Source organism: Scomber japonicus, chromosome 20 (assembly GCF_027409825.1).
Source record: "Scomber japonicus isolate fScoJap1 chromosome 20, fScoJap1.pri, whole genome shotgun sequence".
Classification (NCBI taxonomy): domain Eukaryota; kingdom Metazoa; phylum Chordata; class Actinopteri; order Scombriformes; family Scombridae; genus Scomber; species Scomber japonicus.
This window is the reverse complement of record NC_070597.1, coordinates 18,038,913-18,055,891: the sequence shown is the minus strand read 5'-3', so window position 1 is coordinate 18,055,891 and position 16,979 is coordinate 18,038,913. Positions and strand designations below refer to the sequence as shown.

At 38.8% G+C, this 16,979-nt stretch overlaps 1 protein-coding gene across 1 annotated transcript in view; it reads right to left on the bottom strand.

The window, feature by feature from the left end:
* The window catches only part of mpp2b (MAGUK p55 scaffold protein 2b), a 28,994-nt gene extending 15,074 nt beyond the window's left edge, over positions 1-13,920 (bottom strand). Inside the window, exons 1-2 of the mRNA XM_053341310.1 lie at positions 13,830-13,920; positions 3,190-3,290 (exon numbers count right to left, since the gene is read on the bottom strand). Of these exons, the coding sequence (XP_053197285.1) occupies positions 3,190-3,290; positions 13,830-13,920 (192 nt within the window). The remainder of the gene's footprint in view (positions 1-3,189; positions 3,291-13,829) is intronic.
* Between the last annotated feature and the right edge of the window lie 3,059 nt (positions 13,921-16,979).

The window sequence follows — 16,979 nt, the reverse complement described above, 5'->3', positions numbered from 1 at the left end:
GACAATGCAACTGACTGTGCACTGTTAGGAAGATAAATGTGGTCATCCATACTAATATCTGTCAACTGCACAAAGAAAAGGCAAATAATTAATTTGTGTATATGATGTGAACTGCATTTGTAACTGCATCCTTTTGCAATGCACAGCAGTGTACTTTTTATTTCTCTTCCTCGTGCTTTTGAAAAAGTTCACATTTCTAAAAGTCATGTTACTCTTGGCAAAGAGTGGAAGGGGAAGCCTTCGACAGCAGAGAGAGAACATGATACTAAAGAGGGAGGAAACTGATAAGACTGCCTTCCAATGCAGCTTCTTTCACTCCTCTCCCTTCACGTCAAAAATCTGAAATCCAAAACTACATCACTCTTCTCCTTGTACATTTGAAGAACTAGTTTGGATTTTTTTTTAAAGAGGAATGGATGAAGACTGCTGGAAAATTGAGATATTTTGTGTGTTTTGGCAGATGGAGTCAGATCAGTCTAAGAAAAAAACCCATCATATTGCTGAATTTGAACTCTGATGGTTTGCCATCAATTACTGATCTACAAACTCGGTTCTTATTGCTCAGATTTGAGCCACTCACCTCTAATCTGAGGTTAGAGTGCAGCTAATACAAACCCAGTCTACATTCAAACCGTTAAAGATATTTAAAGAATCTCCAGTCAAAGTGTGCTTCCGAGCTGCATTGTGGCATTGTGGTGAGACCTGAAACAAGCAGCTGATTATTGATAATCCACAAATGTAACTGGCGCAAATCACCTCTGTAAGAGAATGATTTATGAATATGAAAATGTGTGTTCTGTTTCACACAAAATTCTAAAAATGGGACAGAGACTGAATACTGTTTGGAAGGTCTGAACAGTATGAATATTTTCTTTAATGTAGGTTAAATGTTTGCCTGAGTGATTATTATTTTAAGGGGAAAAGTTTTTATAGACAACAGAAGACTACTGCCAGCCTTGTGTGAGTTTTCTTAGATAAAGGCATGATGCCCCTGGAGTAAGTTTATTTCTATCCAGAACCAGCTTTAAACCAATATCTGGGCAACTGCCCAAGTGAAATCTGTACAAATATTACATGGATTTGAAAAGTATGCCTAGGTAGTACACTTAAGCAGTGCATGTTATTGTATTGGCCTGGTGTGTTGGAACATCATTAGGAAACCCTGGTTCTGTAAAACAGTCATATTCCTCAGCAATCACACATAATAATGTACAAATACAAGCCCTTCTTAAATGGTTTTGTTTCCATAAATGACCATTTGTAAAGCTCAAAATGTAAAGCTTTTGGGGATTATCACCACCTAAATGTTGATTCAAATCTGTGGTGACTTTTAAAATTGAACTTATATAGTGTTTAAAGTGATACTCCTCCTGAAAACTTAAGAGATAAAAAACAGGCCTCCCGTAGCTTTGAAAAACAGATGTAAGCAGTTTTTAGTTGTTTAGCTGTGGCTTAAATATATGTCAGTTACAATACATTCCAATTATGAATACATTTTGGGAAAAAAACATCAAGACGACATAAAAACGTCTCTGAGTCGTTGTGAGCTTAACATGATCATAAACCAATGATTCAACATGTTCTTGGAATACCCATCTAAGTGGAAAACTTAGTGAGATGGTGATAGACAGCCACAGACAGATGGTTCATCCAATCACCTGCCAAGTGTTTTTTGGAAGTGTCTGCCCTTTTTCCAAACAGTTTTCAAGGACGACTTCTCAGACGGTTCTGTGTAACAAAACATCTGACGCATCAGGTTGCGTCAAGGCTGCTATTCAAGTCTGAATTCCTCATTGATCACAGGTTGCCACTCTACCTGCTCTTGTCAGCTTGTCAGAATTGTCAGGGATAACTGTGCTGCTCTCTGACTGGCTTACAATTTTTGCTCTGATTGTATGGAAGAATCTCTTTAATTAGTGAGCTCCTCTGATTGGTGATAGAAATGTTTCATTGTCTCGTTAAAAAGACTGACAGGTGAGAAACAGCCAAAAACGTCAGAAAGAAAATGTCAGAGGATGTTTTCTGTCTTGCTCCTCTATAAATTGTTAAAAATAGTTGTTTGTAGCATTTGTGTTACAATGAAAACCCTTTATAATATTTGTATTGACACAGCCTTTATACAAGAGCACATTCAATACACCATTTCATTCAACAGGCAGATTTTGAGTCCAAACTGTGCCATCTGGCTACTGGCAAAAGCAGCAGTTACATGAGCCAGAGGTGTCTATTACCTAGGTTTAAGTTTATACAACACCACCTACAACAACAGCAGCTCTTTCTAATGTGACTGTTATTACAAATATAGCCGTCCTCTATACTGGGAGAAAGATGGAGGAAAGCAATCTTTAATGCCTGCTATCAGTGCACATTTTACCTCCTTTGCTTTTGAAGTTGAACTTCAAACTCAAATCCCTTATGATGTTAACTGTGATCCCAACACCATGTTTGAGAAAAAATACATCAAACAGTGAAAAAAGTGATTAAATTGCTTAAAGTCTTTGAAATCAATATTGCCAGGTAGACATTATGCTAGTGATAGAACTGAGCAGCAAAGACAGAAGTGCGATTTACCTCTTTATATGAGTTTCCATCTGAATCTTGCTGTATGAGACAAAATGCCAAACGCCTCTTTGAGTAACATTTTTAACTTGTGAGAGAATAATGAAGCAAGACCATTAAGATGGAAATGTGATTGCACTTGAGGAATATATGTTTTCTTTTTAGCATAATTTTTGGAAGCTGAAATTTAGAATTTAAATGCAATATTGGGTTTGACTTAAGTTTCCATTTTTTAATATTATTTTAATAAAGCTTCTCATATTGCATGCAAATGTCTTTGAAAACATAATTTTTGTGTTATGCAGCAATGCATTAACCCACACGCAAATGGTAAAATAAAAAAAAAAGGTAATGTGAATATATATGGGTAGATTCTAATGAAATCCAACACTACAGTGCCATTTAACAAATTTATGTGCATAAATTTGCTCTTAATTTAGATTCAGATACACTAACGGGCAATCCAACTTGATATAATTACCCTGTGTTGTATTGAGTTACATTAAAGTCCTTAGATGGTCCATCCCTGGACACATACCAATTAAAAACTATGAATGTCCTGCATGTCATTTCCACACATACATATTTCATCATACACATTCTGTTATAGTACAACACATTTGTTCTCACCACTGGGCTTTCCATGATGCCTTTGAGAAAGATGAGGTCCAGGTCATTAGCTGTTGTGGAGCTTGTGCTGTCACTCAACGTGTCCAAGGCCTGATGCATGGCTACACACACACACACACACACACACACAAAAAAAGAAGAGAAAGAACAGATAGTTCATTTCCACTCCCCTCTCTGTTCCAGTTACCCATGGGAAATAGCCTGAAAAGATCACCTCATAGTTTATACTACATGGCTGAGCAATGGGAGGAAAAGAGTGTGTGTGTGTGTCGGAGGTGGGGGGTGGGGTGGGGGGGGGAAAGGGATGAGAGCAGCCTCACATCCTTTCCCAAGCAATTTCACCTCTGTCCGTCACCCTCCTCTTGCGTCTGTCAGAAGCAACATTATCTTGCTCCCACAACTCCCAACTTCCTCTGTCTCCCTCCCACGAACATGTTCATAAACATGCACACATGCACACACACACTCCAGTTTACAGGCACAAGTTGAGAACAAACATTTTTACCATTATTTTTAGTGCATGCACATACTACATTGTTTCAGAAGATGGTTTTGACTTCATGTGAATAGAAGAAATACAAACACATACACAAACAACCTTATCTGAAAGCTGTAATATCAAACTGCTGATACACACATCACTCAATATGACACCCGTTCAATCAGCAGATGACAAGATGATGTCAACGATGCGATGAAGGTCAGAGAAGGTTCATGTAACTTCACAGCTTGTTTACTGAGTTGTAATATCACACATTAAGAAACCAAATAGTGACGTACCAGCAGGCATTAATCACAGCAGACATGGCTGTCAGAAGAGTGGGCATTTGTATTCCCAGGGAACATTTGTTTGCTGCAATTTTCTAAACAGACGCTGACGTCTTTGTTTTCTAGGCTAAAAATACAACTGTGGCTTATAATTTTCACAAAGGAGGAAGATTGGTGGTCCACCACAGCTCCTGCATGGCACACTTCATAGGCCTCATGCTCCAACAAGGTTCATAATGGAGCACTAAGCAGTGAATGGTACAATTAGAGGACTGATAATTAGTTTTGTGTTACAAGATTGTGTCCTAATTGTATTCTGTTCTCTAATTGTAACCATATTTTCAAACGTGTAGCACCTTTACGACTGAAAATAACAGGAAGAAGTATACTTTCTATTCTGGATATCCAGATTGCATACTAATTCTAATAATACTAAATCTATACATTGTTTGGGCTATAGAATGTTAGAAAATAGCCCATGCAATGAGTCCCAATGACATATTTAGGATAGATTTTCTGTCAAATAAACTGTCCAAAACATAAAGATATACATGTTTCAATGATATAAGACAGAGGAAAGCAGCACTTATAAAAAAAATACTGTAAATTAAATGGTTTTGCAGTTGTCAAAATAATTTCAGTCCTAGCTGCAACTCACAACTAAAAAATAATCCCCTGAAAAAATACATTACTAGCATTTTAGCACAGTTTGATTGTTTCCCATCAGCAAAAAAAATCTTGTATTATTTCATGGAATTGTGACAGTGGCAAAATACCAGCTGGTCAAAAAGCATGCTGAGACTGCTGGCCAGGTGATAACTCTGCTTTTTAAACTTAGCAGCAGCACAACAACCAACAAAAAGTGATAGACCACCAACAAACAGTAAATAAAGTTTTGACGCATCAACTACCTGGTACCATAAATAAGTCTCTATAAAAGTCTCTCTGACACATAAAACCACCAAAGAGGACCATGATGCTATTGAGATGCACAGCTTGCAGGTGCTCAACCAATAATAAACAACCACATTTATTTCTGGACTCAAAAACTGTCAAGTCGAAACACATGTCTGATTCCCCTGAAACCTGTTATATGCTGTATATTTCAACAATATGTATGGTGACTTTCAGTGGTTGTTATGTTCAGTAGCTGTTAACACAACAGAAGGTGTGTGTCTGTGTGCAACTTAGGTCTGTCAGGGAGCTGGCTTTGGTTTCAATTACTCAGCAGGGCACAATGGAAGTTCTTTTTTAATAGATAATAGATATTTTGAGAACTGTTTTTGGTCTGTACTTTGTTGTTGTTTTTTAACTTTCTATCCATATATGTAAGTGAAGACAAACAACAGGCATCTTTTGTATTACATGTTGGTCAGGTTGTCAAACACAGAATAAGGAAACTATTATCAGCTTGGCTTTCATTCAGGTAATCAAAAGATGGAGAGCCACAGAGATAACAAGGGGAGAAGATGACAGCCTTGATGATTACACAGTCCATCCGCCCTCTCTCTAAATAATTTGATAAGTAAATTAAATAAATAATAACATGAGTCTTCTGCACTCAAGTCTTGATTTTCTTCTACTTTCCCTCTAACATGAGCTCAGCTCCAGCGGGAGAGTTGCCAGATTTGCGCCTGGCAGAGAATATCAGACCAGCAGGCTCAGCTTACAGGTCCTGCATAATTCTCTTTAATCACCGCAACTGTACGCCGGTGTTGTTGCCACATAGGCATTTTTCATGTTGTCAGCTCATCTCTGCCTGGACGTGTGTAGAGTTTGGGGGTTTTTTCTCTCTTTTTGTCACTTTCCACTGCTTTGTGTTCTTTTTTTGGATTTGTGTTTGACTTTATGTCACATACGCATGTTGTCCTTATACATTTATATCATTAAATACATATAAGATTATTTAGCTTGCTTATTTCACTCAAGCACCAAACAGACCTAACAATCCTGTGAAAACTGACAGCTGACTCCTCACAAAGTGTCAAGGACGTTGAATAAAAACATCAGGAAAGATGGTCCTGACTTGTGTTCAGATATTGTAATACTGTTATTGCTTGGAAGTCACAGAGGAATTGCAAGGTGTGAAAAGGACTGGAGAATAATACCCATTTTTCGGCCGGGTATGCTTGGGGTCGTTCTATTATTCATAGAGATGATTAAAAATCCAACTTACCCTCCTTCTTGGATCTTGCTGCCTTTCTTCTCTGTACATTCATAGGGTTGCTTCCCTCATTTTCTCTGACATGCATCAAAGCAAAACTAGCAGAGGATTGGCCTTTCTGGTCAAAAGTTGACACAGAGAGAAGTGTGAATGTCAGACTATGGTATCATATTTATTTTTTCTGAATTCAGCTTACTTTTGAGGAAAACTTTCTCTCTAGAATTCAGTTGGATTGTTTCATCTTGTACAGAGCTTCTGTCAAAGCCACCCCCCCCCCCCCCCCCCCCTCCCTTGCATAAATCAGAATATACTTCTATTGAAACTGCACAGCAAGGACCAAACTGCATTCGTTTTTATCACTAACAGTATTTATCTTTCTTAGGCTCATGTCTCATATCAGCTCCAAAGTTGCATGCAGACATTTGCGTAATGAGATACTCGAGTTTTTATCCTGAGCCTTTACGTGTGAAAACTCAGGTGAAAGTAATTTTTCGCTCCAGTGAATCTAAATTCCCTATAAGACACACTGTTACCTGATACCAGTGGAGAACTTCATTTAGTAGGTGAGGGCTTAAGAGCACAATGAGGAACTCAGGTACATGTACGTCATGTGCTCTACAGCACTTACTCTTCCAGGAAAATGTTACAAAGATTAAAGCTCTTTCCGTGCTTTTAGAGGGTACAGTATTTCACTACTGACCTTCAACTAGATTTAAGGGGAAAATAAATGATCATAATCAAAACCCCAGAGATGTTGCATGACAGCAAGACAATGATTCATTTAGCTTTATTACAGCTTTAGAGGAACTCTTCAAGTCATTCAGCTAAAATTCACAATAAAAACACTCTGTGGTGGCCTGCTGCATCCCTTCTCAACAAAAAGCTGCCATGCCACAGTGACAGCAGAGGACATGTAATCACAAGGAAGCCAAATTAAAGGTGCTTTTGTCTCTTAAAGTCTCATCTGAGTGAGAGCTCACCTCCAAGGAGAGATACAATTAAACTCAATGTCATGGAGGCAGCCAAACAATCTGCACTGTTATTGTTTGTGGTTAGAGCACAGCAGGGGAACATGAACCTCTTACCCAGCACTTAGTGAAGGTTGTTCTGTTGCCATGGAGTGGCGGTTATGGAAACAGAGGGAGGAGGATGGTGAGGGCGGGTGGAACATGAAGGAAGAGATGTTGAAGATACCGTTGTGTTGGTGTTTCTTTTGGGGTCTTAGCCACAGAGCAGTACAGTGTGCAGCTGACTTATTTCTACTCCCTGTTTCTGACTATCAAAATAAAATGTGGTATGTTGATATTTCTTGAAATAAAGAAACTGTCTTAAAATGCAAATATGGAAGAATCATGTTATGTGAAGGAGGCACAAACACAGATTTTGGGTAGACCTTGCACCTGCAGTATGGGCATTATGGCCAGCTGATTAAGATTACATTCTCACTTCTATGAATTAACTTCTACATTTAATGAAACTGTCTAATTATCTTATGTCTTGGTGAGGACAGAATACCACTTGATGCTTATTAAAAAGCTTAAGACCCCCGAATGATTCTGGAACATAAAGTGCTGAATGTCAATGCTTTATATACATTACAAATCATTAAAGCTTTGTAATACAAGCATCATAATAAGCATTTTGCAATAAGCAATAAATAGACAACAAATTGTATGCAGCTTAAAAAAGAGTGATTTCCTGATTGATGCTATTTTTATAACTAGGACCTTTACTCTTGTGTATGTAACTCTGAAAGCATAAATCTTGAGCTTTTATCTTAAATACTCTTATTATAAACTAAAGCTTTAGTTACCAAAATCTAAATCTACATTAAATGACAGATTGTGAAAGTCTGTAGGACTAGATGCACAGGACAAGAGGGGCATGTCTGTCATGTTGCACAGTGGTTGTACATATAGGGCCTGATTTACTGAGATCCCAAATAGTGGGTACTAAATTGCGTGCACAGTGCAATAGTGGGCGTTTCGTTTGCCTGCGTTTTGCGGGTGATCTACTAAAAATAACTGCGTAAATGAAAACAGGTGCAACAGGGTGGAGACAGCAGTATTTAAATGAGGGTTTTGCGTGTCTGAATGGAGAGTTCTAGTGGAAGAGGTTACAAATATATTGAGTTATAAAAAAAAAACTAATATTACCAGAAGAACCCACATATGGGGGAGTATTAGTGACAAAGTCAATGCTGTTAGTAAAACCAAAAATATTCCACTCCAAAATATTAACACGGGTGGAAAAAATCTGGAAAATCTGTGCGTATTCTGTCATTGTGCCTCCGTCTCCTCCTCTCTACAGTGACAGCAGTCATCTGTGGGCAGTGCTCAGCCTGTTAATACCTGCCCTTCAAAGATATTATTTATAGACACAGTTAGCGTCAGAAAAATTACCTTCAGGTTTGGTCACTCACAATGCATGTGCTAAATAACATATTTGCATTTTCTCCTCCCTATATTTTGCACACTGGGGTTGAAACGCCCCATATTACATATTCATCATGGCAAACGTACTAAATGGACAGTGCGTATTATCTTGCACAGTTGAAGGACCTCAGTGCGCTGCGTTAGTAGATCAGCTTGCACAGTTTTTGCAGGTGATGTCAAGTTTGCTCACGTTTTTACACACGCAGACCTTTAGTAAATCCGGCCCTTTAAGTTTTCATAGAGCAATGCAGCAACATAATATCAACTTGCATGTCAGAAAAACAAATGAATAGTAGAATTAATAAGAATAATAAAACTTTAAAAAAAAAAGATGACCTTGGCTATTTAAAAAGTTCTAGATATGAGTTATTTTGTCTCACCTACAAAACATGTTTCCGTCTGGAAATTAACAAATTATTCACTATGCAGTCAAAATGATATTTTAAAAGAACACTGAAAGTCAGTTATAACTCATCAGGGTCCTTCCAACAGATAAGGTCAACGTAAAGCTTTTAATGTGCAGAGCGACTCCTCAGTCATAACCCCTGCATTGCGAAAACACGGGGAGATTTCTCTGTCTGTGTTTTCTCCTCAAAAGCTCATTAATATTCTCATTGTTTCCTGGAAACACTGTTGCAAGTTAATGCAGCCACTTTTCTCTGTCACTCTATTAAAATGACATGTTGAGGACGACACTGAAACTATTTCCAATTGCAAAATGCACCTCTATATAATAACATACTCATGGGCCTTGGCAGGTATTTTCAAATACTTTAAGGTTGCTTCTAGATTTGATTTTGTTCTCTTCTCTGAGGCAAAATATAATTACTATCAATCCCGAAGGTAGTGCAAAATGAATGTCTAAGACAGTGAAAGAGAGTTACATTGGATTGGAGTATATTCTGGTGTATACCATAACTGATTAACCATTTATGATTCAGGTATGAGAATAATTTGCCCTCTTACTACACACTTCTTTCCATCTTGAAGCCTGTGCACAGTCCAATCAGTCTGACGCACTTTCATCTCCAGTTTAAACAACACTCCTCATACAGAGTCCAACTAGTACAGCTAGAATGTGAAAAGTGTTCTGTGAACATGTGATCAACTCAAGGGTATTTCAGTGAACATCCCCCTCATGGAGCGTCACTGAAAAGTTTTGTGAAGCATGTGTGGGCACATCAATTGTTAAATGTACTTGTGTGGTCAGTATGTGTGTGCAACTTATAGTGTATACTGTATCGCCTTCAAATAAATAGTTCTCCTCATCTAGTTAGCATAATTATAAACTGAACAAAAACTGTATAAGAATTGTTGAGCTACAGTCTGAATTATGTACAACTGCAGCTGCAGACAATTGTGTGTATTTAATGTCTGGTTTCTACAGTAGGACTTGAGGGTTTTAGTGTCAATTTACACATTCTGGGAAAAGTATGGGGAACTCAAAAAGACAGAGTATACTTTTGAAAGTTATATCTGAAATTATTCAGTCTATGTGCTGGATTTATGACTTCCTAACCTGTGCCACTTGTACACTATGTTTAAGCATTTAACATATCTCAATATTGTCTAATTAAAAATTGAAGTTCATTAGCAGTGTGTCTCTCTCTTGGTCTGCTATGACTAATAGTTTATGGTTGCTATAATGGTAGTTTAGTAAGTTAATATAAATATAATTGTGTAACTCATTACTTAATCCGTTTACTGACTTTATTTTCTGCTTGTGCTATGTTTACACTATATTTTAGGACCCCACAGGTATTTTCACTTGTGGCTGATAAGTCTCTGCTCAGGTCGGTGCTGGGTGGAGCTATGCATGCTGGGAATTACATAAGGTCAACAAACTGTTTGTAATAATAAGAATGATAAAGGTGCCATTTTTCTAGAATAAGAGTGTGATGTCTGTCACATACGGGAGACCTGACAGACTGCTACAGCCTACCGGGTGAGTGTGATATGACCAATAGACAGCTGAAACCATTAGTAGACTTGTACTGTAGAAGAAGGTAAACAGTGAATAAGTGCATAGTGTCCTTGAAAAATTCCATACAGGTAAAAGAAAAATGTAGTAAAGGTTGTTTATCAATCTGCCGTCTTATCTCATTCTTTCACCTCTATTTAGCTTTTCTAAATAGTTCAATTGTTCAAATGTAAAAATGATGATTATGAGAGGAATAAAGTGAGAGCTTTTCATGTAAGCAGAACATTGAGAAGAATCAAGGAATCCTGCCATCCTTCACTTGTATTTACTTCATTGGTTTTTAGTTAAGTCTTTGGTAGATCTTTATCGGGGAGGTAAAATACTTTACTCAATTTTTGGTCTTCTCATTAGCACTTTCTTGAACGTTTTTAAGGCCATGTAGTAGTCATGAAGAAGCAAGTTTTGCAAAAATAGTTGAAAAGTCTTTAAGAATGAAAAGGCTGCATAGCCCGCTATAAGAATTACTCTAAAAAAATGTAATACATTCTCCCTTACTTTGTAAAATTGTAACAGTACTAACAACTGCGACATGGTGCATGACAGAATTTCTAGTGGAAACACTGTAACCCTGACCTCCTCTCTCTTGGATGGCCAATCAGGAGGACAGGGGGCTTCAAAGCTGCCATTTAAGCTACCTCATCACCATAGTGATACTTGTTCCAAGCTGGTATGATATGGATGCAGACTGGATCGCCTTATTAACTGACTGAAGGGCACCATTATAGATAACACTTGTGATATTTGTTGACATTTTACCAATGGACAGCAGCTCCCATTACACCATCCCATGGCCACAGAGACTCTGAGCAGGATATCATTTCATGTCAAGTTTTAGTCAACTACACGACTGAGTTTAATGATTGAAGGTGTTGTTTTTGTTAGAGTGTGTGTGTGTGTGTGTGTGTGTGTGTGTGTGTGTGTGTGTGAATCCAGGTATTCCTCATGTTGTGGGGACTTGTCTCGCTTATGGGGACAATAAGCAAGTCCCCTTAAAATAAATCCTTAAGTAGTTAAAGTTATGTTAAAGGTTCTCATATGTAAGAATTGTGACGCAATTAACATTAATTAATATTTTTTTATTGCCAATGAGTGAACGGCTTGTAAGGTAAAAAGTGAGACCTTGCCTGAACAGCCTGTGGACTGATTTCCATGTGAGGGACCTGGGAGAGATTTTTCATGAAAATCCAAAGGATGTGACATTTTTGCGCACTCCCGAGTGCTTTGTCTCTCTCCCACTAAAGTCAACAAACGACAACTATGACGACACAACAGAAACTGTGCAATCCAAGTAGAATCTCCCTGCAGATATCACCTCTCCAGCTAGCTGCCTCGGTTAACCACAACATATTTCACAACAAAATGAGCCTGCAATGACTAGCCGCCCACTCCTGAGCACACACAGCTAAAACAACATTTTTTCCTCCATAAAAGAGCAGAAAGCGTATTCATTGAAATTGTATTGAAATTGCAATATGGAAGACTGCAATTTTCAAATCACAGGAAGAGTAAATACTTTTAAAATTAAATATTGTCATGCTACAGAGATGTCCTGACCTACGCATTATATTCTACGGCCTTAAGAAGACATCTTTGTTTGATACAGGTCTCACAAAAAAATCCACCCTACTGATTTTAATGTTTTTTAATGAAAATGAGAATAATGATGTAAAAAAGATCATTCCCTCTAATATTGCAAATGATAAATATTTCTTCAAAATCGTTCAGCCTTAGTAATAAGCACACATTACACAACAAAATCACAGCATGTTGCTTCCTGGAGACAGCTCCCTGAGCCTCCTGGTGATTAGTAAAAAGTTTTTTTATTGGTGTACGTGAGGAAAAAGATATCATCTGCAATAGTCTATTGTTGCTGAGCTAGCATGTGAGCAAGCGCAAGCTACAGGATATTGACTGCAGCTCACTTAATACCCACTGGTGTCACCAATGAGAGGGGATTTCTGATCCTTACATATAGAGCCTTTAAGTTTAGGGTAAGGGTAAAGCAAGTAGTGTTTAGGGTTAAGTTTATGGTAAGTCTCCAAGAAAATAATGGAAGTCATTGTAAAGTCCTCTGAAGTGATGTAAACATGATTGTCTGTGAGTGTGTGGAGTAGGGGAGTGAAATGAGAAAGCCAAAGAGTTATTTGAAGGTTGCAGGTCTGACACTTTCAAGCGTGCTGTCTGTGATCAGAACACTGTTGCATATGAATGACCCCCTACTTACTCACCATGAATGTACAATGCATCTCTCTCTGTCTCTCACAGACAAACACACTGACACACACACACACACACTCTCTCTCTCTCTCTCTCTCTCTCTGAAGTGATAGACAGGATGCGAATGCTTTGATAGAAAATGTGATTCATTATGGCTGTCACTGCTGTCTTGTCAAGCTACGTTACAGAGCACAGGATATCTTGCAACACGGTATAACGTGTGACATGCAATAGACTTGGCAATGATGTAACGACACTTCTAACCTTGACTGATTTAACATGACAATCAATCAAATAGTTGCTTTAATTCTTAGCCCCTCACCTTCCATCCAAAAGTATTTTTATATGTGCCTTTAACTGGACAGGCAGCCCGTGCATGGGTCACTAATTAAAAATGATGTGAGTAAATAACAGTACATAAATAGATACAGGCACACACTCAGAACATATTACTGTGTAGTATTCAACATCATGCATTATTAATGAACTCCATCAATTATGAATAGGATGTATGGTGCTTCCCGCTTCATGCTGTGTGAGCAAACATTATCTGTGCATTATCATTCAATACAACAAATACATACCTGGTTTTACATAAGCTCCCCCTCTTATAATGACTTAACAACTTTTTGCTTTCTTTAGTTATGGCAAAGTGCATTTCTCTGTTTCTCACACTCTATTGCTCTCAGTTTGACAATCAGGCTTCTTGTTGTATATTAAATAAAATATGACATGTTTTCAGTCTGAGTATGACGTCTTTTAGTGAATATCTAGAAGCACCTTGCTGTCTTTTTATGTCTCCCTTCCTGTCTTTGTAGTGTGCCGCCGTGGATTCCTGTACATCACATGCTGCCCTGGGTCCTAATCTGTCTCTGCTCATCCTCATCACACTCTGGAGGTTTAAACCAGCACATAAGGAGCAGGTGCAATGCGAATCTCAAACACCAACTAGCCAACGTACACATAGGCATGAACAAGCAAGTGCTTAGTTGCATTTTACCTGCAGATTTGTTATCTGATTTATAAACTATGCTGCATCCCCTCACACACCCAGTAGGTAGGGACCTGTTCTTACCTTCTCCACCCAGCTTGATTTCCAGGCCCTCCAGGGAGTTGGCTGAGTCCCCGTCCTCCAGGGAGAGCCTTCCAAACAGACTGCCAGCCATGGTGAACAACACCTCACCACAGTGCACACACTCACAGCAACACACCCAATACTGTATCTGAGGCAGACTAGAGAGATCTTCCTCTCTCTCTCTCCCTATCCGTCCCTGATTCTCTCTTCTTTCTGCCAAACAGCTCCTTGCTCTTTCCTCCCTCTCCACCTGCTCTTGACGTAAATGTGTATAAGCTATGCCTGGCTGAACGTCTTCTCCTCCGCATGAATGAATGGAGACGAGAGAGGGTTGTGTGTGTATGAGAGAAGGAGGGGGAGTGGGAAGAGGGAGGGAAGTACGATGCTTTCTCTAAGAGGAGGAAGAGAGGGAGGCAGGATGATTTTCCTCCGGGCTTCCCTGTGGTGGATAACTGGGGGAAGGAGCAGCAGAAGGTTGGCTTGTGGGAAGGAGATTGGTCAAGGAGGCAATATGTAGGGAACAGATTCAAATATGAACGATACCCCACCTTGGCTGACATCACAGGCACAGGTACAAACACAGCCAGCCTTGCAGATGCACAGTAAGTATAGGGTGCTTACTGGGAAATTTACATTTGTGCTTTCTGCTCATAAATCGAGGAAACGTAATGTATTGTTTCTTCGCTGACAGGAGTTGAGAGATATCACATTGTTTTAACTAAGATGTGACCTTTCTCTAACCCTTTTTCAAGTAGTCTGGCTGAAAACGCTTTTTAAATTAAACAAAGACATGAATTGGTTTGGAGAAACAATTTACTGTGTGTTACTAAAAATGCCAGTCATCCAGACTTGGCAGTAGTGTACAAATCAAGACTGAATGACAGCCCATTACAAAAAAGAAAAACTCCACACACATTTTAACTCTCTGTGGAACTGCTTCTCTCGCTCTATCCAGCAGCTGACTGCAGCAATTTATTACAACATGATCAAATACTATAAAGCTTCGAGCTCTGGTTCACTAATATAGCTTAGTCTTAAAGGTGCAGTGTGTAGAATTTAGTGGCATCTAGCTAAACAGATTTAGCAGAAATAGAATATAGTTTTTGTAAGTGTGTTTTAATCAGTGAATAATAACTGGTATCCGCCATGTTGCATCGCCAGAACGGACAAAGCAAGCACTGACTCTAGAAAGGCCTTTCATGTTTTGTTCTGTTTTTTGCAGGGGCGGGGTTGTGACTTCCATGGCCACTCCAGGTTCTCCAACACACCTGGAAGGGGAGGTATCCAGTTAGTTTTAATCTGCAACCTCTCTGCTAGATGTACTAAATCCTACACACTGGTCCTTACATTTTTCAGACATTTGTCTCTGGATCAAGTGTCCTCTGCATTGAGTGGGAAATTGTTTCTGAAAATTTAGATATTGAAGAGGGCACTTTTCTAGTGCTCAAACTAAAAAAAAAATTCCAAAGTTATCACAGTTTTGCTTTCAGTGCCAAGGTATGCATTAGAAAATTACCTTTGACACCATCGACTTGGAAAAGCAGAAGTTCAACCGACACTTTTGCACAAGGGTTTTAATATGCTGATTAAGTATACATAGCTTTCATTACTTTACGCAATATTGTCACAAATCTTAAGTCTGGGATCAGAGACGAGCCATTTATGGCCTGGGATCCAGTGCAAGAAAGGATGCACTGTTTGGAGCAGTTGTCATATTTTCAGCAGTTAGAGTTCTTTGAATTTGCTGCAGCCTGTTGTCAAGAGCCAGACTGATTGCCTGTCTAAAAACGTATTTTACTTTACTTCAGATTTAATCTGTAAAAGAAGCCTCACTGAGGTACTGAGCTGTTCTAATCAGTTTAAGAAAACAGACTCTTGTAGCCATTTTCATTTAAACATCAACTCAATCAAATGACTGTAAGTCAAAAAAAGCAGGTATAAGGTTTACCATCCAAGTTTACCATGTTAAAGTTGGCCAATTAGCACTTAACACAAAACACAGCTGAGGCTGATGGGATTGTCATGACACTAGATATTAAGCAACAGTACTCGACACATTTTAACCTGATAGTGGTGATCACAAAAGTTATTACAATTCAGTCTGAGGTGGGTGTGAATATGTGTACAAAATGTCAATCAATCCAATAGACATTTCACTTGTGGTGTTATGGGATCACCACAGTCATTAGGATTCATTGTTTTGGCACCATGGATATCTGTAATAAATTTCATACCAATCCACTGAGTAGAAGCTGAAATATTTTACACAGTAAATGAAAACCTTGACCAGATGGTGCTGCAAGAGAAAAAGTAAGATTCACTGAAGTCATTAGGAATCATCCTCTGAACACCGTGGAGACATTTCACTGAAAACCAAAAATCAACTTGCTGGTGGCACTACAAGAAAAGTCAGGGGATCACCACAGTGAGTAGAATTTTTAGTCTGAAAATCATGAATGTGGATATAAAATCTCATGGCAATCCATCTGACAGTTTAAATATTTCAGTCTGAACCAAAGCGGTGGTCCACCTGAATGACTGACACTGCAATGATTGAATCCAGGCAAGGTACTCAGAAGGTGACTTTAAAATACCTCTGGGTGTCACACCTTACGATTCACCATTGATTAGTCATCAGCCCATATTAAAGTACTAATTTAATGCCTCTAATAGACAATGATTGTGTGTATGTGTGTGCAAGCCTGAGCATGTACACATGTGCATTTATACCACTGACCACTAGTGCTTATTTGACATGCCTGTGTGCACGAGTGGAGTGCTGTAAAGGGTACAACAGCAAATCCTTCGAGGCATGACTGATCTAAGACTGGAGTTTTAGCGCTCCATTAGCCAGCTCATTAAGTCACATTAGAACTCAGGAGATGAGATACATGTCCAGAGTGCTGGAGTAACCACAAACCGTTCAGTATCTCCTCCCTCTCTTCTCTCTCAATATCTCTCTTTTTCTTGCTGATACATCCACACACACACACACACAGAGAGAGAGAGAGAGAGAGTGAGAGAGTGAGATGCCCTAGTCATAGCAAGACCAAGCCACTTACCAGAGTCAGAGCTGGATGTTGCCACGGGCATTTTAAAAATTGGTTCCTCCCAGTATCCTCCACAAAACTTGTTAGGTCAACTGCAATG